This window comes from Macrobrachium rosenbergii, chromosome 21, assembly GCF_040412425.1.
Source record: "Macrobrachium rosenbergii isolate ZJJX-2024 chromosome 21, ASM4041242v1, whole genome shotgun sequence".
NCBI classification, from domain to species: Eukaryota; Metazoa; Arthropoda; class Malacostraca; order Decapoda; family Palaemonidae; genus Macrobrachium; species Macrobrachium rosenbergii.
Window position 1 is genome coordinate 33,804,603 of NC_089761.1, and position 26,426 is coordinate 33,831,028.

At 35.6% G+C, this 26,426-nt stretch overlaps 1 protein-coding gene and 1 long non-coding RNA gene across 10 annotated transcripts in view; one reads left to right on the plus strand and one right to left on the minus strand.

Moving 5' to 3' along the window:
* Positions 1-6,004, plus strand: part of LOC136849888 (uncharacterized) — a 130,903-nt gene extending 124,899 nt beyond the window's left edge. The window contains exon 3 of the long non-coding RNA XR_010856457.1: positions 4,433-6,004. This is a non-coding gene — a long non-coding RNA (uncharacterized lncRNA). The remainder of the gene's footprint in view (positions 1-4,432) is intronic.
* The window catches only part of Eps-15 (Epidermal growth factor receptor pathway substrate clone 15), a 51,125-nt gene extending 27,554 nt beyond the window's left edge, over positions 1-23,571 (minus strand). For 4 of the 9 annotated variants that reach the window (XM_067123397.1, XM_067123400.1, XM_067123393.1 and 1 more), the window contains exons 1-9: positions 23,493-23,571; positions 18,924-19,058; positions 16,079-16,222; positions 14,039-14,248; positions 12,526-12,636; positions 10,991-11,164; positions 8,646-8,696; positions 6,087-6,256; positions 4,440-4,602 (exon numbers count right to left, since the gene is read on the minus strand). In XM_067123397.1, the coding sequence (XP_066979498.1) occupies positions 4,440-4,602; positions 6,087-6,256; positions 8,646-8,696; positions 10,991-11,164; positions 12,526-12,636; positions 14,039-14,248; positions 16,079-16,222; positions 18,924-19,058; positions 23,493-23,519 (1,185 nt within the window). In that variant the 5' untranslated portion in view covers positions 23,520-23,571. Of the gene's footprint in view, positions 1-4,439; positions 4,603-6,086; positions 6,257-8,645; positions 8,697-10,990; positions 11,165-12,525; positions 12,637-14,038; positions 14,249-16,078; positions 16,223-18,923; positions 19,059-23,165 lie in introns of all 9 variants that reach the window. The other 5 variants (XM_067123398.1, XM_067123401.1, XM_067123395.1 and 2 more) reach the window with 3 other exon arrangements.
* Positions 23,572-26,426: the final 2,855 nt, after the last annotated feature.

Below are 26,426 nucleotides of genomic sequence, written 5' to 3' on the forward strand. Positions count from 1 at the left end.
AGGTATCAGCACCTCTGTTAGGTATGTATCGGCACCAATACCCGATTACCGGTGCCGATAAGCGGAAATCGGAGCATATCGGCACCAAAAATCGCTGATTTTTGTCGCCACACAAGCGCCATAAAACCAGATTGCCAAGAACCGAGCCCACTGATAACTGGGGACTGCCTGTACTTGTCATATAGTTAACCTAATTGTTTTGGTCATCACTGCTCCAATTAACCCTTTATATAAAATACAGCTGAAATGCTTCATCAATACGACTGGAACAATAATCCTCGACAGAGGTTGGTTTAATTTCTTAGCTATCAATCTAATAGTTAGCATAAAACTCTGTACTTTCATAGAAAAATTATTCATCAAGGTGACCTGCTACAAATAAAAGTGACTGCATGTGGGGGTGTGTGTTTAATTTTTCCTCTTAGGTACAAGGGATTATTCATTAATATCAAGTGGCACACATCTGCATTAAGCTGTAAGAAATGACAGCTTTTATTATTATTATTATTATTATTATTATCACAGTAATTTTAACAAATAGGTATCCTAGGTTCCACTGACCTTAAAATTAATATCCTCTTCAATATCCTCTTTCTAAACAGTTATGTGAAATAAAAATATACTTTGTAACATACTTATCACAGATTTTTTCCTTTATATTGTGCAATACCTTGGCTACAGCTACAATCAAGCCAAAACACTAGCATCAACTAGTCCACAAACGCGTTTTGCTTGATGTCATTTGTTAATTGCCTACAGCACTATACCTAGACAATACCGCTACAGAGTGAAATACTATATGTGCAGTTTTATTAGTTTCTTCACGTAACTTCTACAGCACTGCCATTCCCAAGAGAAGCACACAATACACTACTGAACACTAAAAGAGTGGATGCCAAGATCAAATTTGAACACTGGATAAAAAGGTGCCATAAACAAAAACAATATCATGAGGTGCCTGAAGAGATTAAGAAACAAAAAAACAAATGAGTGAAAAAAGACTACATATTCTCTACCTGCAGTATTTATCAAGCCAGTTTTACTTCCTAGGCTTCTACAAGCATATTTTGAGGGTGGGAGGAGGAGGAAGAGAGCAGCTCAGGGAAAGAATGCTACGGAGTAAAAGAAACAACGCCATACCTCTACCACTTGTGCCATAAGATCCCCTAAAAGATCCATCTGTTGTGAACCCAATACCAAGAGAAGAAAACAATGCTGGTTAGACTGCTCACATGCAATACACGAGAATAAAAAAATAAAAAGAGAGGTTTTAAAAGAGACATAAACTAAGCCATGTGAAATCTTACATTTACTCTGGTGTTGAATACAACTTTTAAAACATAAATTCAGGAATGTTTTACAGGCACCACTAACAATTTCATTTTTCTTTACGTATACTTTCGAGTGTTTTAATATCAACCTTTTTGGGTTTTTGGGTTCAGAGGACGTCACAAAAATGCTCTGGCAAAAGATTACACTTACCAATTAAGGAAACAGGCATTTTTTCTCTTTAATTCTAACTGTATTCTATATTTCATCTTGAAACACTGGCTACAGTAACACTTTATGATTCAATACCAGTATTTTTAGTGTATTTAAAATTTCAGACAAAAAATTATTACAAAATGGGAAGCTGAAGTCCACAAAATTTTTATACAGATAACATCATCAGAACCTTAAAGAGTTGACATGAAACCACTCAAAATATGCTCCCATAATCATGCACACTGACATCAAAAGAAAATTACCCCTAACATATATATAAACAGAAAATTAGAAACACTTCATTTTTACTTTTGTTTGAGTACAAAAGTAACCACTACCTTCAGGCTCAGGCATCATTATTAAACCTCAAACTTCCACCTGTTTTCTAAATATTTTTCATTTTTTGTGTACTATGGAAGAGACTTAGGCTTGAGTGAAAATTAAAACAACAGTAGAGTACATAGTGTTAAATGCCAAGAAAGTATGATACAAAAAGTATAGAAAATCTAAACTTTTTTTCTGAGTCTGAACTAATCCAGGCGAATTCCCAACTATGGGAAACTACATATGAGCTCCCTAGGCAGCGATGCAATTCATTATCACTCAAATCTGATTCCCAAAGTCAAAGATTAAAAGATCTTTTTAAAACCTGCACCAGGCCTTGGGAGTCTGGTGATAAAGAGGTAAAAAAAGTTGGTCACTCACTGTTACAGTTAACATTTAGAGATATAAACACTTCTATAAGTTTTCTGAATGATTTCAAGTACTGTATTGCAAAAAATACTCTAAAAATCTACTGATAAAATCAACAAACTCCTGAGTAATTAGAGCCTCATTTAAGTTACCCTTTACTCAAATACAAAGGCAGTCAGTAGACATTTCAATCCATGTTTCACTATACCCGTAAACTTTTTTATCTGACTGCTAAAACACAAGAATGAATTTTGAATAAAAACTTTTATAATGTCAAGGTGGGATGGACATAGGGAGGTTCCAACCCCTTCACTACACTTGACTAATTTCTCAGAGAACATGGAATGGTGATATCGAGTTCAACAGCTACTAACCAAACTACTCTAAAACACTGCAATACCAATGAACATCAGAATCAAAACCTACATATAGTTTCCAAGTTAAATGTCGGCCCACCAGCCACATAATACAATCACACCACATAACACCTCTATACCGGTATTACCTAGTTCATTCAAAGGCCTTACTGGTTATCAAAACATTATGTTACAAGATATGCAAATTATTGATTTACAGAGAACGCACAGCTTCCCAAGTATTTTTGGCCACCAGACATCTCGTAAATGGGTGTGCACAAGTGATAAGCAGCCCAAAGTAACTGGCCGAAAAGTACCATTTTTGCTAAAATAGTTGCAATGTCTACAATTGGTACACTTTGCCATTCAGAAGCATATGACTACTGTTCTGGATCTCAATATCAAACATTGCCATGAAAACAGTTTCACTGAATAATGAGGGCAAAAATTTTGGGGGATTAACTAGCCCAGTCGTTAGAAGGTCCCTCAAGTTTGCAATACAGTACATGTTTTCAATTGCAACCAGTTTTTTTGCAATACACATCTAATTGAATACTTTGAGATGATATCCTGTTTCCCATAGATTACCAGTATCATTAACATGATTAAACAAAAAATATTTGGGTGACACACCATATATAAAAATTTATCCTTAAATAAAAAAGAAATTCCTACATGTTTAGCAAAATCATGTCTCAGATGTATTTTAAGAGTGTAATATATGTGTACCTCATTTTACATTTATAAGTACTTTTTTTCCTGAGAAAATATGGTTGCTCAATATCTGTTCCTTTCAGCTTTGTTTGGGTATAATTTTGTTGAAGTACTGCGCACCTATATGAGATCACCTTTTGGTGCAACATTGTGTTGCCTTACCTTTGTTCTAAGCCATGGCCACTGAATTAAGCCAATGTACTATGACATTCTACAATCTTGAGCTTCTAAATTTCCTTGAACAGGGATACACTCAAGCACGCTTTCTTATTTCTTATTTTTCCTATTACTCAGTGTAACCCTGTATTTATCGGGGATACACTCACGCACCTTCCATTATTTTTAAATATTTCTATCCCTCAAAGAATAAACCTATTACTTATTTAATCATACTCTATTTTCCTCTGTGTTCTCCTTTTCATGCAACGGAATTTTATTCCAAGGAAGCTTGAAAGTTAGGTAAAAGACCTCTGCACTTACTCCACAAGGAATGGAAAATATAAATATCAACAAAGAAGTATTCACAAATGCCTACCCATTAACAGAAATAACCTCAATAAATGTTTATAAATAATATGAAAGCATAAAATAATGACCCTGTGCAAATGTTTAAAAATTTACAAGTTGAAATGTATAAAGATTAGGTTTCCGTGAAATTTCTTCACCCATTCTCAACTTAACAAAAAGATTTTAAAAACTACAAAAATCTACATATACAACTCCAACTGTTTAACTGTTTACAACATACTGTATGTACAATCTAGGGCAGGGGTTTTTAACTTTTTAATGAAATATAGGACAAGTTCTAGGACAAGACACACACACTTTTTCCAGTTACCCAGTACATGAGACTGTCAGAAATTATAAATAATGTTCTGCCTTTTTATTTCAATAAATTGGACCAGTTATTTCACTTGCAAGACACTGCATTGCCAAAGGAACACTTTGGTCTAAGAGCCATAGTGTACAGACTGGCAATACAGCGTTGTCTGTGTTAAAGGCCTCTTCTAATCTCTGTTCACTGGAACATTTATTGAAAAATTGGTATAAATGAAACCATCTGAAGTTTCCGTTGGTAAAAAAACAACAGTTCTTGCCCTAATTTCTACTGGTGGGACATTCACAAACATGCGCCAATATCTCATATAATCCACTTTACTAATAAAAAATTCTCCTTTCAACAGGACTTACCGCAGACTCCGCAGATGGCTTTGGTCGCATTGTCGGTGGAATCATCTCCGGCGTGAGGGCTGCGGGAGGATCGGTGCCTGCCAGCTTCTGCTGGATCAACCACATCGCTAGTGCAAACTGCTCCGACGTCAACTTGCCCGTCTGCTTTATATCACAGAGATTCCTGTAAGACAATAACAAAAAGCAATATAATCTAATACGAATCTAGTTTGCTATGTTCATTTTTGTACCCCTTAACTTAAGACAACTACTGCTTGAGAGGCGTGCCAACTGCCAAATTTCAAGGAATTATCGAAATTTTAGCTATTAACGGTTTTTAACTGTTTTACGTCTAAATAAACATATCCTGATGCGATATTGCTAAAAAAAATTTTTAGATTGGTTTACTGACAATTCTGTTCATCGTCTGTATGGCACTGTGAACAACAAATTATAAAAATGTCTGTACGACTCCAAGTCTGGTTAGGTGGAAGGAGTTATACACTGTTTTGGACTGTTGTATGTGTAAATAAACATATCTTGAAGCTATATTGCTAAAAACTTTTTTAGATTGGTTCAAGGACAATTTTGTTCATTGCTTGTAATGGCACTGTGAATAGCAATTTGTAAAAAAAAAAAAAATGTAAAAGTGTTAACAAAATTTATTCAAAAAGAATTGTCACCCATTAAAATATCCCATTCTCTCTGGTGGTAGCGTCATGGAGGAAATGGGTTATAATGATATAGGGATAACTTTGCTCCAAGTGTCCTGATAGTCTCAGGATTCTCTTGAAAGTCCAAAAATATTTTTCTTTTGCTGTTTTCTCAAAACTAAATGTTTATTTATCCAAGAAGACAATCAAATTCAATGAAACTTTTACAGAGTGCAGTATAACTACATATCTTGATTTTATCTTTGGCAAATTCATTTTTGAAGGCAATTTTTTTATTTTCTGCATATTTTTGAAGAGTGATGTCATGATTTTTTTCAACTGCAGAAAAAATGAACTCAGAAGTCGAATTTCTAAATTTCCCCAAGAGAGACTTTTCATATTAGTTGTAGAATAAGTTGTAAAAATTTGAAGCAAAACCCTTCCATCATAAGGTAGGAACAGTCATTTACTTTATAATGGGCCTTATGACATCACAGAGATTCCTATAAAACAAGAACAAAGTATAATCTAATATGAATCTAGTGTGCTTCTTCATTGCTGCACCACTTAAGACATCTACTGCTTAAACTGCAGTATGATAAACTTCCATATTTCTTGTACAGTTCCTCTCAATTTCTTTAATTGATACTAGTACAAAGATCTCAACTTTTCCAGGCCAAAGAAGTCAAAATGTGCCTTGAAAATCTAATATAAATGTTGAGTATATTACCTCCAATGACCTCAAAAGCTATAATTCTCTTTATGAAACATTATACAACTCGATTATTTCTCAAGTAATTACCATGTGTATGCTAGAACTCTGTAATAAATTCTGTAATTACCATGTGCTAGAACTCTGTAATTACCAAGTATGTGCTAGAACTCTGTAATTACATGTATGCTAGAAGTCTGTAATAAACTCTGTAATTACCATATGTGTGCTAGAACTCTGTAATTACCATATGCACGCTAGAACTCTGCAATTACCATGTATGCACTAGAACTCTGTAATTACCATATGTGTGCTAGAACCATCTGAGGAAGGCCAGACTGTAGGAAGACTCCCTTAATCTCCTGACCACTGACATAGCCATCTTTATCAATGTCTGCGTTGTGGAACATGACGTCGTATCTGGCCTTTTCCGCTGCGCTGATCACCCACGGCGCTGGTGGAGGACCTGAGGGCTGCAGAAAGAAGAAAATAGTAAGGGGATCTGCCTAAAAATAATCATCTACCCAAATCATGTTGGGAAGCATGACAGAGAGAGAGCCAAACCTAGATGACGTATAAAATTAAAGACTACCTTCTGAGAGAAATAAATTAAAAACTTCAGAATTAGTAAGAAAGCTGTATTAATGAATTAGAAGCAAATATTAAATCAACCAAGTAGCAAATAAAAGAGAGTCGTTAGCTGAAGGGTTCATGATGAAAAACCCAGAATAAATATATTTGAAAGAAAAAAATCAATCAGGCACAATAAAGCAAAAGTGCAATTTCAAAAGAATATGGTCTATGTTGGGGTGTCAAGCCAATCCGTTCCAAAGCACATTTAGTACAGTTTCACTGTGCTGTTGCCTCACCTTTCAACTCCTGGTGCAATTACCAAATCTTTAAACATATATACAAATAGCATTTCTGATGTTATTACAAACAGTATCTGAATACTGTTTAATCTGAAACATTAGAATGACCTACACATCTACAATATGATAAGATCCAATATCTAACCTTGGACGGCTGTCAGCAACTTATCACTAACCCTTATTAAAATAGCCTAACTGTAATTGAAACCAATAATTAGTTACAGAGATAGTTTACCAACCCCCAGAGTTAGAACTGTTACTAAAAGATTAACTTAGGTTATCAACTTAAAAACTAATTGTACTTACCTTAATTTTCTTGTTATAATTACCACTTGTCTGACTAGACCACTTAATTTTTAAATAGATAATATATTTGAAACATTTTATGAGCTAAATTATAAAGTCAGTCCTTTTAATTCACAAAAAAATGATAAACAACAAAAGGCTCTAAGTAAGTAAGGAACCAAACTGACTACAAAACTTCACCTACCTTATTTTTTTTTGCATAACTATTTAACATTAACATGAAATTAATACATCTATAAATATCATGGCTATTCATCCTTGAGTAATATATCAAATACTTCTGATATAAAGAAGCTATCATCCTGACTGTAGTGGAAACAAACTTATTACTCTACAACCCAAACTTTGCAGCAAACTTTTATATGACTTGAACTTACCTGAGGTCGCTTTTAATTCCAACAAAGTACATGTACACTTTCCGTCTGAACTACTAATGGTATAACACAGACAATTCGATAGAAATGCTTGGCTACAGTATTTTGTCCTGATGAATTTAAAATGTCCTCTAACTAACACAGTGCAGAACAAACCTTTGTGTATATGCAAACAATCAAACTGAAACGCAGAGATTACAACAGTCAACAGAAGACCAGGAATATTTAAAAGGTCACTTTTTTACAAGAAACTAGTAATGATAAATGGTAAATTCCTACCCACAAAATATATAAGCCTGATATGTTTATAATCGTGATGAATAAAACTTAGGAGAGGGTGATAAAACTGCGACTTTCAGCCACATAAATTTTCCCATCCCTAAACAATTATATGGTGAACAAAGTATTTTGATAAGAATCCTATTGATATCCACATAAAATACAAAGACTACAGACCCCTGAAAAAATGCTTCTTGGCTAACCATCCCAAACTTCTACCCATTTCTAAAACCAACAAAATTAGTGCTCAGCTTCCACTATATAACATACATTAGTGGCTCATCTGAACACTAAAGATTACTCTGAATTACTAATATAATCCCATACAATTTGAAAGAAAAGATACCAAATATGTGTCCAGAGATTTGGCACAAAAATAAAACGAACATATTATTTCCGCCTAAAAAAAATGAGACCCTTCATTCAGCACTATACAGTGCAAATTTTGACCAACAATTACGGCTTTAACCTGAAGCAAATCTGACCCGAACTAGCCTTACTTTGAGGTATATGAAACTATTAAACAGTGCCAAGAAATCAATAATCGCTGATAAGCCTACAAAGGGTACAGACACTTCTTGAACTCCTACAATCAATTTGATTACCCAGAGCAAAACAAAGTATAGTTGCTACGGTAAAGCTGCTTGAATTATAAAGAAAAATTTTGACAGACTTTCTCACAGCAGTGTACTGGTATTCACTCAATACTAACTTACATGAAAAAAGGTCCTGCAAAATGTCCTCTGAAAACCAAGGTATATGAGGCAGCCTGGCCTGACTTTCTCCACGTTTGATCCTTAGTTGCATTCCTTTCAGAGGTTTGACTAATACTTACAATTCTCCTACTCTGGTAGAATGGACAAGGCAAGGTCTTTTCCCTACCCTATCATTGCCATGTACAAAAGCACGAGCAACCTAAGGAGTTGCACAAAAGCTTGAACCCGTTGGAAATACTCATCGGAAAGTTGCTTTGGAAACCAGACGACTTTCACCCTTGCTTGTGCTGTTAAAAGTAAAATCACACAACTAACTTTTTCAGTGGCCGTTAAGTCCGTGTCTTCGACCTCAGTACCAAAGATGTCCTAAAAAAAAGGTACGGAAGCATTGTAAGTCTTTAGAAATCAGTTACACTTGGTAAAGTAAACACAGTGTCGTACTTACAAATCCAGAGACGCCGTCAGTCTAATCAACTGCAATACAACACCAAAGTATTCATGCAAAAAATGGGCCTTCACACCTAATCTACGTTACTAAACAAACCTTTAAATATCTAAAACTTGAAATGACATACAAAACATATATTAAACGCAGGAGAGTTCAAGTAACTACCACAACACGAGTTCTTTTTTATTCTAAAGCATTAACCTTCTTTCTGAGAATTTTACTCTAGGAATTTGTATTAAGAATCAATATTCTGAAATACACAGCCAACCTATTTTCACTTGATTCTCCAGAAGGAATTTGTGATAAATGTAAATAAAGGATATCTCTGAAGTTAAAATTTGATGTACCCAAGTGTATTTCTAAATTCTCTTCACAAAATCATGACATCTTTCTTGAAATATTTTGGTAAACTGAATAATAAAAGGCTCAGATCTGCAAAATAAAACGAACCAAAATACAGAATTGGTAGCAAGAAGCAAAGCCAGCAAATAAAAAAAAAATTATCTCAAGTCACTTAGCAATGTGTTTTCTTACAGTAAGCAAAAATTTAGCATTTGTAGCAGGATAAATGAGCCTTCTTTGCATATTTAAAGTATAGACAAGTAATAAGTGATGGTGCAAGGCAGGAAAGTCATTATTTAAAATCTCTATTTAATAAGTAGTCACCTTATAGCTTACGGATATGATAGAAATGACCATTCTACAATTCCTGGGAGCTTTTAGAGGTAAGAAAATCAAGTGATATTTGCATAATCATAATCTTGAGAATTCATGTAGTCTAATGATATCAACAGATTGTTTTTGTGATGAAAACAAAATCAGCAATCATATTACTTGAATACATACAGTAAATTGGTAACTTTTCAAATCAGTTTTGTATGACAATAAACTACTCAACAGAAATTAAGAAAACCTTGATCCATACTAGGCCTGTCAACAAGACAAGTCTCAAAAGCAATAAAGTAATGATTACTTCACTAGTGGGGAAAGGGAGGGAGTTTAAATCATCTCATTGAGCTTAGCTAAATGTCATAGATGCTACATAACAGCTGGAAAACTATCAACAAAGCTGTGATCAAAAGAACCTGAAGGAGCTGGATTACTGATAGGTAATCATGGACAATCGTTTGTGACCAATCAGTCACAAAATTTCTCGTTAAATATATGCAATACAGTCCTGCATTCCATTCGCTTTCAACTATGACACCTTATTACGATGCCATTCAACTGTGACAATAAGAAATATTTAGCATTTACACGAACAACTGAATCTGATGGTTCCCCTGAAACCGAATCCAAATTTTAAAATGTGAACTCGTTTGCACAAATGAATTTATTGAATACACCCTGGTTAGCAAGCACCACTTGCACAAGAGGAAAATTACTTTTGGGAATAATTTTAAACATTCAGCAAAAGCTGTGAAATCCTAAAAATGGGGCACCCAATCATGCACCTACTGCCACATGGTGATGAGAGATTATAACGTTAAGATATTAGCTATTTTGATCCTAATGAAATGTTATTCAACCTCCCAACAGACACTGGGGCACATGTAAAATCATGAGCTTCAAGTTATTTGATGCTGCAAGTTGTTCAAAATAGGTTTTAAAGTCTTATCAACGTGGGCAATCTAGTTCCAGTCTGAAAAACTAGTGAGGCTCATCAAGATAAATCATCACTAGTGACAATACAGAACTTTCATTTTTAAACTGCAAATGTTTTCAACATTTCTATCCAAACCATTCTTGACTGTCTAAAATCTTAATAACTTGAAAGTACTTTAACAATGTAACTATGGTCAGTTAAAACCTGCAAGACGGTCATGTCGTAAAACTATCATAAGAGTACTTGAAGAAAAAATCTTTAAAATGTACTGCTAATAAATATCTTTACTATAAAAAACTACAAAATGAAAAGTTAATCCTTTCAAAAAAGCAAAGGTTCCACAACAATATTACGTAAGAATGTAATTTCAAAAATAAAATCTAATTAATTCTACTTATTACAACCATAAGTTTGAATCACAATGACATGCAAGATAACTAAAAAAAAATATTTATATAAAAAAATTAAGACTACTAGATAAAGTTTGCTAAATATTCAGACAGCTAACTGTATAAGAGAATTTCTAGTAATAAAATCAACTACTATATTACTGACGCATGAAAAAACGAGTAATACGAAAGCTATTTCAATGAGCGCTCAAAGTACCTTTCCAGTCTGTTGCTTGGTAGCATTGACGGCCGGCATCTGTGCTGGCGGAGCGAGGGGCGCTGGGACGGGTCCTTGCGCTACGCCAGCCCGCTGGGCACTGGAGAGCATCTCTTGCGGAATAGATGGAGGCATGGGGTTGTTTTCAAGTACCTTGTAAACTAGATGCATTGCCTGTAAAACCAGAATCACTGTTAATATCCACTGCAAAATTCTAAATGTAGAACGGAATGGAATATAAAATTAAGAATCACCTTTAATATCCATTGCAAATTTCTAGAATGTGGAATCAAATGGAATGGAATATAAAATTTATAATCATCTTTTGTATCCATTGCAAATTTCTGACTGTGGAATGCAATGTAATGTAATATATAACTTAGAATCACCTTTAACATCCGCTGTAAATTTCTACATGTGGAACGGAACAGAGTATAAAATTTTGAATTACCTTCAATATCCATTGCAAATTTCTAAAATGTGGAATCAAAAGGAATGGGATATAAAATTTAGAGTCACCTTTTATATACACTGCAAATTTCTGAACACGGAACAAAACGGAATACAAAATTTAGTCCAAAAGCCAAGCACTGGGACCTGAGGTCAATCAGCGCTGGAAGGGAAATTAAGAGTAAAAAGATTTTAAAGGCATAACAGGAGGGACACCTCACAGTTGCACTTTGCAACAATTGTTTGGAGAGGGTGAAAAGTAAGATGGAGGATAGAGAATAAAAAAAAGAGGTTTACAAATAAGGAATGAACAATACATAGCACCTGTACTACCTATACTCATTACGGAATGTAAGAATGCAAACGTAAAGTACCCTATCATGCTATGCACAGATTTAAGCCCACACACTGGGAGGTCTATAGCACCCCTGGGCTGTTTATCATTTATTAAAATCATGCTAAAGGTTTCCCTATAGCAGAGTAAACTACTCTTCATTAGTTCACAGTAATTTAACAAGACTACCAAGTCACACAGCCAGCTACTATACAGCTAACCTGGAAGATTTGTTCTTAAACAAGAGTTCAAAATGGAACAAAGTAGAGTCAACAAGCTGAGTGAGACCAGAAAGAACGAAGAATAAATGCAAGACATAAAGCAATGCATCTGGGGGAGAAAGGAAGTTTCAAGAAACTTTTAGTACAGTCCTAAGACACGTAAGTCACAATAAGTGGCAACCCCTTAAGTCAAAACAATGGTGAATCACACATGTAACAGACAATTCTTGATATCTTAACTTTTGTGCAGGTATAGTGATTTATTTCTAAATATCACATTCTACATGTACAGAATCTTTCATACACTCATTAGAATCATTTCTGCTTCAGCACTGCAAGTCTAAAATTTACTGAAAAAAAAAGGTTGAATCTATTTGTGCAACATTTTGATGCCGAACAAAGTCCTTGTTCGGTACCTACCGCACCAATTTCCACGATCATCATCAAACTAAATGATGCAGAATTCTACAAAACCCTCATCCCTTAAAAAATAATGTGCTAAATGAACCACAGTAGTCAACAATACTTACAATGGAGAACTCTACTCGATCTAATGAACCATCTTTGTCCATATCAGCTAAGTCCCAGATCTTCCCCAGAATTTCCATGGGAAGCTTCGAATTGAGCATTACCCCTTTCACCTGTTGGGAGACAAAACAATGTATCACTAAAGTCAAATTAACTTGATATAATGAAAATAAATCTTGGAAGAATAAACACTATATAATCATCATTACTGTACCACAAATGATTTTGAAATTTCAAGTCCCCTTTACTGTGTGGACACCTGTACAACTAAGAAGATGGATCATAAGGAAATGTTACAGCTTTTGGTAACATGTACTGTAATTTATTCTTCCCAACTTATTCTCGTTAATCTAATACAGTTTAAGTGACCCTTGACCAGCTAACACAGCAACTGCCATGAACTATAGCAGATTTAAAGTACTCCTTTTCAACACATGCACAAAGGCTTAACTGTCATTTTCAAATCCTCAAAATACTTTAGTTACTAAGCTGCCTGAATAACAAATTACTTCATGGTTTTACTTTCTTATAGTCAATTTTCCTTTAGTGGCATTGATTATGACGCTAAAAATGGATAATAACCATTTCAGTACAAATATTCTGCTGTTTCAAATATGTTCTTAAACAGAAACTACTAAAGAAAAACTAAAGCAAATAAGATTATGTCTGCATTAAGCAAACACCCCAAGTTGTCTTGGTTCTCTTCGTCAAAATTCTCGCTCAAATAGAGAGACAGGTCCTACAATGTCTGTACATAAATAAGCAAAGCTAAACTCATGCTTTCAAATGTCAAGTTTTTTACACTTTGAACTTTGACAAGTGTTTTCAGCTGTTGTTCTAATATCTGCAGATTCCTTGTATAAAACAACCACTTTCACCACAACAAGGTACAAGATCTTCAAGTACAAACCTGATACATGAAAGGATTTAATTCTGGTTTTCAGAGTTCACCTACAGTACAAAAACTACTGTATAATCAAAACTGATTAAAACCCTATATTTTAATATCTTACTGACATTTTTATTTATTTATTTATTTATTCTTTTAACTGTTTTTCTAACAACTGATCTCTCTTTCTGTATTTCCCATACCTTCTGTTGCTTCATCCAAATCCAAATGAATGCCATATTCTTTGGAAGTTTGAATTTTAAGTCAATGGCCCTGCAGTAGGCTTGTTCCATATGAATGGGGTTTGTCTTCCAATTATTAACAATAATAATAATAGTATTGTAATAAAAATCCACAATTATGTAATAAATGTATTACTATGTAAAAGACAAAACCAAGACTTTCGGACACCTGAACTGTGTTCCTCATCAGGAACGCCATTCAGGTCAAAAGGCTTTGCTTTTGGTCTTTTACATAGTAATACAATAAATAATTGTGGACTTTTATTACACAAACTGTTTCTGACGAGATCGTGAATTTCTTAGCAATAATAACTAAACTGGTCTAAAATTAAATCCATTCCCAGAGTATAAACAGGTAATGCACCTTATTCAGTTCCAACCTACCTTATTGCCATGAAGTTTATTTGCCTCTGGTCCCAATGAGTTAAATATTTGGTCGTATCTCTGACGGTCTGTCGGCGTGATGGTCCACACGCCCGCAGAAACACCCGCAGGGTGGGCAGGAACTGGGGGTTTCGTGGGTGGGGCTGGGTGTGGTGGGGCAGGATGGGGAGGGGCTGGGTGGGGTGGAGGGGGGTGTGGTGGGGGCTCACCCTGAAAGCAAGACAGAAACGACATTAAGTCAACCTCTGTGGAATTTTGATTTGAGTTGTTGCTTCACCACAAAATGGTTTGGTCTTGTCAAAATGAAAGAAGTCTTACTAAAATGAATGAGGTCTTAATAATAAAATGGATAAATAATATTATACCTCAACAAATAAACCGGACATCTGCTAAACACGTAACTGGATAAATGAAATGGAATATAAAATTTAGGCCTAAGGCCAAGAGTTGTTACTTATCATAAAATGGTTTGGTCTAGTAAAAATGAATGAAGTCTTAATAATAAATTGGATGAAGTAATACACCTCACCTAATAAACTGGACATTAGCTACACATGTAGAACTGGATAAATGGAATGGAATATATAAATACTAAAGATTTATTTTTTAAACACTTGCCTCTCCATTATATAGCTTTTACCACTGCTGGCACAGAAGTAAAAAGCTACATAATGGTGAGGTAAGGTTCATTTAAAAAGTAAAATTTAGGCCTAAGGCCAAGTGCTGGGACCAATAAGGTCATTCAGCACTGATAGGGGAAATTGGAACAGAGAGGTTTTAAAGGTGTAATTATAAGGAAAGCCTCACAGTTGCACTATGAAACAATCGTTAGAAAGCGGAGCGTACGATGGAAGATAAAGAATATGAATGGAGGTACAGTCAAAGGAATGAAAGGGCTTGCAGCCAGGGGCCAAAGATACCCTCCAAAGAACTATAAGCACTGCCTACAGTGCACAGCAAAAGGTGCACTGATGGCACTAACACTCCCTCAATACTATCAACGACAAAAATTGTTGAACTGCAGAAGCAGTTCTGATAGCTCAAGCCTTGCCTTTCTGCAATGTGCTAATAGACTAAGGAATAAAATTTCGTAAAAAGATTCCTGATACAAGTAATCGGTTCTAATTGTTTGCTCATTATAAACAATTTAGTTATTAATAGCGTTCCTTCCATGCAAAAAGGTCACTGCAAAAAACTTTTGTCTACAGTGCATACAGCATGGCACACTGTTAAATGGTGTCCCCTTTGGGGTAGGGAAAGTCCCAATTCTAGGATACGATGAGAATGACTCTCCAATATTTCAGTAGGTCAAACCTCTAGCTCCATCTCAGCAATGTTAAAAAGACTCCACACTGAACTGATTAACAAAGTTCACTAGAACACCCTAGTGCAAATATAAATAGCATTCCTACAAACAGTTTTCAGCTTACACTGGATAAAATAAAAGAGATTTTCTATGGTACATGAAATACACTCATAAAAAGGACAACATACAACTGATTTACATGACTTTTTCTTAAATCTTCCTTTTTCAATTATTAAAACATCAACATAATAGAAGACAGTTGTATTTCTCACTCTATAATATCCAGTTACATTCTAAATTAATCAAGAACTCAACATTAGGGTCACCAAATACCAAGTTGATTATCATGACCAATTACTTCGTCAAAACATGATTTAAAGGTGAGGATATCAAATGCATCAGTCATGTCACCGAAGACCACATAAATTTCTTAAACAGTTAAATTGCTTTAAAAAACTTGCTATCAAAATATCTTTATCATCTGCAAGAGCTGTGCTTATTCTCTGTAGGCCAAAATTATTTTTATTATTGATTATTACTATCAATTGATTTAATCAGCCCTGTTGCTATAAAATAATATTAATATCCAGTCACGATAAGATTCTTTGAATGTCTATATTAGTATAGTATTTTTATTATTTATTATTATCGTCAAGTGATTTAATCAGACCAGTTGTAGGAAGAGTCAGCTATCGAGAAACAAATCCTTTTAACTTTGGAAAAGGAAGACATACCATATTTGGAGGGGGCGTAGGTATATTAACATTAGCAATGTTCGGCTCCTTGCCGTTTTGTACTAAGGCCACCATTTTCAAGGCTACAAACAACCCAGCCTTATCCAAATAGCCTTTGCCACCAGGATCACTGAGGTCCCATATCTGGAAAAAATCAAAATCGTACATCAGGTTCTAAGTGATAAAATACAGTTGCACCTCAATTTAATAATCGATAAAACACAGTAGCACCTTGACTTAACACTTTGGAGGTTTGGCTTTCTGATAGCAGAGTCTGTTAAGTAACAAAGGCTGTGTGTTACAGCCTGTACTGGAATATTTTCTAGTTATCTTACAGCTGACAGCAGTGCCATGTAGTTCTTAACATAAGCTAACCTGTGCTTTACACTTCACATCCAAGATATTTATTTAATAACGTCTGACGTCTAAAATGATAGCCAAGCAAAAAATAATGATAATAATGTAGCTGATAAGTACACTAGTCCATAAACTTGAGGCGTGACTGAACGAAGCAATATCATATCACTAAAAATCTAAAAATATAAACCCCCACTCGCTACTAGAAATTGCAATTTATAAAACTGCTTTAGTTTCAGAGCGCAAAGACATTTCACAAGTTCAGTTTCCACCTTAACTCCAATGTTACCAACAAGACAGATTACTGCATAAACAAAAGACCAGATGCATTATAAAATCTAGTGTTACCTACTGACCAAGCCAAGGGGTCCCATGTCACTGACTTTTTTAATCTCCCCATTTTAATGGAGGAAGGTTGGTTCTTTGCTAAGCATTAATGAACTCCCAAGAAATTACAGGTTTGTATTCTACAAAAAAAAAAAACTAAAGATGTTGGTCACCTGCATCATAAGTACTGTGGACTGGAATGGAATACACAATTTAGACCAAAGGCCAAGCGCTGGGACCTATGAGATCATTCAGCGCTGAAACAGAAATTGACTGTAAAAAGTTTTCAAGGTGTAACAGGAGGAAAACCTCTCAGTTGAACTATGAATCAATTGTTTGGAGAGGGTAGAAATTAAGATAGAAGGAAGAAACCAGGAGTTCCATAAGAATCACGAAGACACCTCAATGAGCAGGAATGGACCCTGCAATAAAGCAAAAGCACTGTCCCTTAAGCTGTCGACTGCGTTCACACCTACGGAAGCAGTCGAGGCGAGCTATTTCTGATAAGGGCTAATTTGAGTTGTAAGAAGAATTATTTATCTAAAATTTAGCCAGTTTGAGAAGAATGATAACCAGGTGTCCTCGTCAATCAAATGTGGGGGAGCAGAGGGGCAAGAGGAAACGACTAAACTGCTCAGATCTCTGGTGCAAGTAATGTCATAAAACTCATGCAGGTTCCTTCCACAGATATCGAATATAGAATTTTGGCCATTGGCCAAGCGCTGGGACCTATGAGGTCATTCAACGCTGAAAGAGAAACTGAGAATAGAAAGGTTTGAAAGGTGTAACAGGAGGAAAACCTAGCAGTCGCACTATGAAACAACTGTTAGGATAGGGTGGATGGCAAGAATCAAGAAAGGGAATATGAATGGAAGTAGAGTAAAAGGACTGAAAGGGTTTGCAGTTAGGGGCCAAAGGGACACTACAAAAAACCCCAAGTAATGCCTACAGTGCACCGAGTCAGGTGCAATGATGGCACTAACCCCCTAAGGGGCCTTCCGCAGGTAAGGGAGTCAGAGGAGGAAGACAAGTGAACCTTCTTCCTGTTACCGCACGAGCAAAGAACAGGAAGACAGAGAGACAGGCAGGATGGTCCCCTCAGAGGCAGTGGTCACTGCTCTTCCTATTGTGTTGGTCATTCGTACTTCTTCTGGGCACTAGAATGTTTCAGAGAGCCTAAAAGAGTGACTCCTTCCTACTGGACACAAATATTAATGAATCTATAAAAACACTTTGCACACAAAAAAAATGGCAAAATTAGATGCACAGCACTAAATATTTAACACCAATATACTAAAACAAGTTCGATTCACTAGCTTACAATGAGATGCCCTTTAAAGAATATACATGACAATACATGGCATGACTGCAAAACTATGGAGCACTGCAAGCATTAATATCTTTCAATATACAGGAACACCTCAATTTATCAAAGAAGAGCAATCAGATTATGAGTCACGTGAAAATACCCACTCGTAGCAGTGTCTACTTCCCAACCAAAATACCTTCCACTGTAAGCAACCACGACAAAACTCTTCATGAATCTGGTATCAAACATCAGATAACAATTTTGGTGATCAGCAATGTCTGCCAAGATCTAAACAGTGCGTCACTTCAAAACCAAAAGTTTTATCTCCACAGAAGCACATTTGGCAGCCTTTAGGGCTAACCAGAGCAACACAGAATGTGGCTTCACTACATCAGCTCCTGACAGCTAAGCATCACTACAAAACACATGAGCATCAACACCACAAAGAACTCTTCTTGAGGCTTATTTCTGACAGTGAAAAACCAAGGTTATCTGATCAAACAGATAACACACACTTATCTAAAAGTTTCACAAACTTTTCAACAATGATTATTTTCAAGACCAATAACAAATGGTCATTTGTACGAAAATTCTGTATCTGGCAACAAGTTCTATAAGACAAACACAAGTTCAGTATGAAACTCAACACCAAAATTATTAATATTCAAAATTACAGGCAGTACAAATATATAACAAGCTGAAACATTTCTTTATATCTTCAAAAGAGACCTTCACTTGAATTTTAATGAAAATCAAAATTACTGGCATTACATATAACCAAGAAGCTGAAACATTTCTTTAGAACTTTATGAGAGCCCTTAACGTGAAACTTCAAACGATTCCACCACTTACTTTACTCAGAATATTATCATTTAATCCTGATTTCTTTAAGAAACCGGCAGCTGGTCCAGCCTGGATCGTACCAACGCCTGTTGGGTCAACTTTTCTGTACCATGCTTCGAAGATACCTGCCTGGTCTCCCGCCACCTGGGAAGAGACAAAGGTCAAACCTTTAGAGAACTGGTACATGTTATGAGCATTCCCGTAACTCCTAGCGAGGCTGTCATAACAAAAGCCTTAGGATTACTCATCACCCTACTTCTCAGGAACCTCCTACATACTAAGCAAGTGATGTAGCATCAGTGAATAACCAATGCTAATCCTAGCAGCTATAAAACTTGGTAATGTAAGTCTTTTCATGATACAATACTGTACTGAAAGATCTTTTACAAAAGTAAATTTGGAATGATCTTTCTTTGCTCTATCTTGGGAAGGCAGATTAGCCAATAAAAATCAAAGTCCTCCGATAAAAATCAAGTTATATAAATTCATCCTCATTATGAATACAGTAACACAGCCCTTGCATGAGAAGTTACTACTTTACTTATGCATTCCATACCTATCGCACACTTCCTTGGCCTTGACAAAAGTCCTATAGGTAAAAATACAGATGGCCGATACCATCTTGATAAGATTTTTACATTTTATCTGGTTTAGGTCATTACAGCATCATGATAACACTTACTCCACAAATAATGACATAAGATAAGAAACTGATAATAGTTAGGTCCAGCAATTGTCCTGAAGGTGTGTACTATACTTAAATTTTTTTTAATGTATTCAAAGACTTTTTATCTACTACGAATTATCAATACACTGGGAGAACGATAACGCTTTTTCAAACTTTAACCAAACAAAAAACTGCTGAATATATATGTATATATAATGTAAACCTGAAATGTTATACTATACTCTAATTATTTGAAGAACTGTCAGATAAAAACTCTCATACATTTAGTATTTAAACAGAAACTGACTATAAAAAGGTTTGAAAGGTGTAACAGGAGGAAAGCCTCACAGTTGCAGTTAGGAGTGCGTGGAAAGTAAGATGGAAGAATATGGACAGAGGCACAGTAAAAAGAATAAAAGGGGGTGGCAACTAAGGGCCAAAGGGACACTGCAAAGAACCTTAAGTAATGACTACAGTACACAGCATGCACTGCCCTGACAATACTTCCCTCCTACAGGGCTCAGCAAGAATGGACCTAATTATTTTGGGGTAAACAACTCATTACTCTGGATGAATCTAGTCCAGCGCCACAAACATCATTGCCATTCAAAAGGGAGCGCACAGGAGACCTGGTTTATGCAACTTGACAAGAAGCATCACTGTGTTTGCAGTTGCAGTAGCTCATTGCAGACAACACTTGATTTGTTTTATTTATAATCTACCATCGACCATTTGGCTGCAATATCTTCCCAATTAATTTCTGCATGAAAATGAAATGATCACAAACTTTCAATTTAATTTTCCATTCTATTCTGCATTAAAATTAAATGAGCATAAACTAGAAATCTAAGCTTTCCAATTACTTCCCACACCAAAATGAACTCATTTGTTAGATGGTACTGCCATTTTGGTTTAATTAGCACTGACTGTCATTTACAAGGCAAAGTCAAATGCCTATCATTTACAAGAGGACAGGAGTCAAAAACTACTGTTGTTCAGCAATTCTCTATCTGCATCAGTGTTTCACAAATAATTTAACCTGATCCTTCTAAAGATACAGGTCTCTCCAAACCTACTCTTAACAGGTGATGTCTGTTAAAAGGTCAATTATCCTGCGAGATCTAGATTGCCCCAGATTTCGTATAATAGTTGAAGGTCTTCACACCGTACACAAATAAGCAAAACCATCACACTCTACCTTGTTAGCATCCCAGTTGCAGTTGCTTTAGAACGTATGAACATGCGCACCTTTCAAATGAGCACTGAACACCTGTGAAAACTATGAAATAGCCCTCAAGCCCAAACCTGGTATTCTACTTATGTTTGGTACAGCACATGAAATTACTTTTAATATCATGAACACTGTACAGTTCAAGGACAAATTATAAAAATTTACCTTAAAATCACTTGAACAACAGTGTATACATACGCATCATTGTGAGCAACAATTACTTCCCCTAAGATTCAAAAACCTGCTCATGGCAACACTTCCCAGTCAAATCGCTAAACCTATAACATACTTTGTACCAACAAGGCCTCACTTAAACATATATACATATATACCCTAAAACAGTACTCCCCAGGCCACATTTTGCTCTGAAAGCTTTTTAACAATTCCCTTTTGATGTATATTCTGCATTGCTCTAACATTCCTTTCAAACTAGGTAATAAGCACAATAACACTGAATGCATTTTGTGAGAAAACGTAGCCAATTATTTGGAAGCATCTAAGTTTAATATGGTAACACAGTGTGATTCATTCCTTGCATTACAATGCACCATTCAACTCTCATTTAATAAATCCTTTATGTATTCACTTCAAATGAAGTCACATCAAAAAGCAAATCTGGATTATCCTCTAACAAACAGCCTAATGCCTTGGCTACATGTTGCACAACATACTGACCTAGCCTTAATAACAAAAGAAAAACTTGAACAATTGCAGCCTTGCCAGCAAACCTACAGTAAGGTAAAAATGGCAAACTTAAAAAAAAAAATTTGCAATTTTCAAAGATATACAAACCAAGTCTTTCAATGGATAGCTTAAGCAACAGCTGGTCCTATCATTAAAGCTTGATAACAGGGTTTACAAATTAAGCACTAGCTAGTGATGGGTTGTTAGGAACCACCACGGGCACACGTGTGCAACTTTACTTTTCCAATGGCAGCAAAGCAACTTATGACTTCTAAATTTAGACCATATCCACTGGTGCAATTCACTTCTCTTGAGTTTTCCTCTTTCTAAAGAGTGCCAGTTTCCCAGAGGGTTTCCCCCCTACAATTATTTTAGCCCATACAGACAGCTGGGGAAACACACACAAGCTGCACCAATAATAATGGTCACAAATGCATAAGACATAAAATAGCCTGCTGGGTAATTACGCACAAGCTATATGAATCATATATTAGCTGACAACCTGAAAAGTTAAGTTAGGTTTGTTGGGCTTGAGTAAAAGGGCGTGCCCAGTGGTGAGATTGCTTGCGACTGATTTGATCACTTCATCCTAGCCTGTGCTATAGCTTATATAAATGACTGTTCAGAGGGGAACACTTGGCATATTCATGGCAGAAGGTTAGTCGTCTGATAGCAGTCTGACATCATATAATACAAGGTCTAAGGCCTACTCTTAAACGTAATCGAGAAAAATCTTGCCAGTAAGTCCAAGGTGGCCAAGGCTATCAAAAATATTAACTGCACAGCCTAGGCCACACCGAGATATCGTTTTGACAGAGAGAGAGTGAGTTTTTCGACTGAATAATGCAGTACGGGCAAGATCATTTACAAATTAGCAAAATTTTCCGATAAAATATGAGAAATTTAGAGATACCATAGTGACAGACATGCTTTTTGCCTGAATAATATACAAAAAGGCGTATACTATGCGGTAAAAGTGAGATAATTTACCAAGATACTTTGAGAAATTACTTTCTTTTCGTCAGATATCACTTGACAGAGGTATTTTGTGACTGAATAATATAGAAAAAGGTGTATGCAATGCAGAACAGCTGTGCAATAATTAAGAGAAATTGACTGATATAATGAGAAAATGACCTTGTGTTTATGTTTTTACATTCATCCATAAGGGCCTAGTATTAATCACATCTCCCCGCTGTGCTTTTCTCTAGAATTAACCCTAGGCCTTCGTAACCCGTCACGATATTACGACGGCAGAATAACCTGTCATTCTGAACAACCCTATTCCTAACCTCGCTTACAGCCTACCTAATGTGGTCTTGTGATATAATCAATACTCAGGAGCCTGATTTGGAATAAAATTAAGTGGGGATACTTTCAAATATGCGTAGCCTGACTTAAGCCCTATTCCCTGCCATAGCCTATGAAATAATGTTAAAGGCTACGTCAAGTCTCAGTCACGAATTGTGGCCTAGCCCGACACCTAAGCCAAGGATAAAAGGGCGAGTTAAAATCTGCAACCAATAAAAAGTCTCAGGATTTGAAATGACGGTAAATAAAAGATTTCAAACGGCCACAACTAAAAGAGAAAAGTCTAAATTATACAATAATTTCCCACCCACTCACTAGTGTCTACTAGATCTACCGTCAGTCAATCTCGAGTTTTTACCTCGATATTTGACATTCTCTGCGGTCCTAACGATTGAAAACACTTCGATAAGTCCAGCCCAATACTCGCTGCCCGCCTGGGGAACTAAAGCCCACTCCTCGGGCGTTAAATCGGGCAAAACATGACAATTTCGGGGGCCAGGACTCTCGCCATCGACCTGAGGAGAGAGAGGCGGGTCTGACTTCGACCTCGATTTTTGGGAACCGCCCTTCGTGTATCGTCGTGGTTCCTTTTGATACCGGTTGATATGACACTCGTATCTGACCTGGTTCCTCGGCAGGGCTATAATACTCCTACAAACAGACGAAATGGGTTAATTTTCGTTACCTGGGTGGGAGATGGGAGGGAGGCCATCTTGCCATAACACTCGCTGAGATGCGCCGTACACCTTTCGAAAATACGACAGTTTCATTTTAATCTTTTCTTTATACGTAGCCGTTGTTTTAAATTTATTATATGCTTAAATTATTTTAATAATTATTTTATAATTATTTTCATTAATATTTAATCATTTTTCTTCGACATAAAGTAAATATTAAATCGAAAGATGCTCACCCCACGACAGTCCATTCATTCAATCAATGGAACGAATCAATAGGAAAGGGATACAGTCTTTTCGCTTTTGGCACAGATTTATGCCATAATTGATGATTAAAAGATGCCCAGGCATCGCCATATGCCTTTTAATGCCCGCCCGAATGTCCCTCGTGCCCATTAAAACCCGCGACCCATCTTGGGTCAAAGGGGTAACCGGCTTTTTTTTGGGAAATCGCGGCGATCCCTTTCACTCTCGGGTACGAGAATTTGAGTCGTATAGTATTTCATGTCATAAATTATAGTACTACTACTACTACGATCGATAGTTCGTGCGTGCGTACATGTGTACGTCCATCCATCCATGGAATTTTGAGTCATAAGATCGTAGTAATGGCGAAATGTCAGATTCTTTTTTGCTTATTTAAATTCGACCTGCCGAAAAGTTCAAGGGTTATGAACTATTTTGAGCCTTCAGAAATTAAAAGATATTTGAGAGATTCTTAAAAATATATTTACTTCTTCGTTTTTTTAGTTGTAAATGGAAATTTAGATTGTCTAATAGGTGTTTACGTAATGTGGGATATTTCGTGTTAGGCCTATGGGCCTCTGTCTATATTATTTATTTATATATATTATATAAATATATATTTATTATATGAATTGGATCCAAAAAAAAGTATTTGCACAAAGAGGGATATTTCGTGTTAGGCCTATGTACCTTTGTCTATCAAGTAGTTATTTATATGTTCATTTATTTGCATTTGTGCATTATAATCAACTATTTCTAGTTTATAACAGCCAACTTAGATTAAGAAATATAAGAGTTAGGACTATTCTTATTGACCATATAGAGAGAGAGAGAGAGAAAAAACAGTACAATTGATCAGCTGAGGAGAGTAGAATGTCGGGCGAGAGGGCTAATTTCCTGAATGATAAGGACCCTTAAACTAGTCCAGCCTTCATCCCGCCCCCCATCTCTCTCTCTCTCTCTCTCTCTCTCTCTCTCTCTCTCTCTCTCTCTGCCCCGTTCCTGGTCAATATTATTCAACATGGGGGGATGTCAGTGTGGTTCTAGCAATACATCTAGATTAGTCCCCATGAGGTATACTGCGTCAGTGCTGTTATGCTGTGTTCTGTTGTTACGCTGTGTTCTGTTGTTATGCTGTTCCCAGCCCAGCTGCACAAGCCTGTGATTTGTCATAGCTGCTCACGTGCAGCACGCAAACGGGATTTGCTGTCTATTAAAATACCGAAGGAAATTTATGATAAATCGACATTTATTAGGGATATATATACAGTATATATATATATATATGTATATATATATATATGTGTATATATTAAACAGCCATCAAGACAACACAGACAGCAGTCGTAGACCCAGTTTTATATCAAACTAGTCACTCCCCATTTACATATTCTTAGACATGCGCCACTTGTCATTAAAAAAAACTTGAACTATCTACTGAGGATTGCTCAACATTTGTGATTATATATATATGTATATATATAAATAACTTATATCTTCTTTTCCTATTCATAGGTCATTGTGGAACCTCACAATGTCTTAACAATAAGCTTTCAGATACCACAGTTCACATTTTTTTAAAACAAGACAAAAGGTTCCAGAGAGGCCATTTTTCTTCTTTAGCTTGAAAACAAAACGAGAGACCTCGACAGAGGGTGTTTTTTCTTTAATGCATCTTTTTTTTTTGTCCTAGTTCCTCTCAGCTCCCTCCACAAACACCTTTTTTTTGGGGGGGGCGGGTGCGGTAACTATCCTTTATGAAACATGCAAAGGAAATTATATGGTTGTACTACAGTTAATCAGACTTGCTTAGTTCAAGTTTAATATGTAAATCTATTTGTATATATATTTTTTGATTTTGTTCTTCTAGTTTTTGTGATTTGTCTAATTCAAGTTTTATAAATGTGTGTGTATATATATATATAAATATATATATATATATATATATATATATATATATATATATATATATAATATATATATATATATATATATATATATATATATATATATATATATATATATATATATATATATATATACAGTACTGTACATACATATAAAGGCAATGCCAGGAAGTAAAGAGAAACAATGGAGTACGGCTAAGTAAAGGACAATAAGTCGAAAGGCCTTGCAGTGTTCATTGTTCCTCTTTCATTCGTGGCATTGCCTTTATTTATACATTCATCACGTTCCATATTCTCGTGATTCATTTATGTATATATATATATATATATATATATATATATATATATATATATATATATATATATATATATATATATATATATAACATGCAGTACAGAAGACAGGAATTTGCATAGTGCCTCTTTTATAATATATTTCAAGAATTCATTTATCAAACCTCTTTAGTTTCCGCATTTATTTCATTCTCTCTTACCAGGTCCATTTCCCCTGCGTCTGAATAAGTTCAAAGGTCGCAGTGAGTCACATCTCTCTATCTTCTTCACAGAAATCTGCTTTCGAAATTAGCACATCCAATCTTGCTTTCATTATAAAGTCATTTTGATACTGGTTCTCACTACTTCCTTCAGTCCACATTACCTCTAGAGGCTTTTTTTAGTTTTCTGTAAAGGAAAACTATAGTGCCGGCTTTGTCTGTCCGCCCTCACTTTTTCTGTCCGCCCTCAGATCTTAAAATCTACCAAGGCTAGAGGGCTGCAAACTGGTATGTT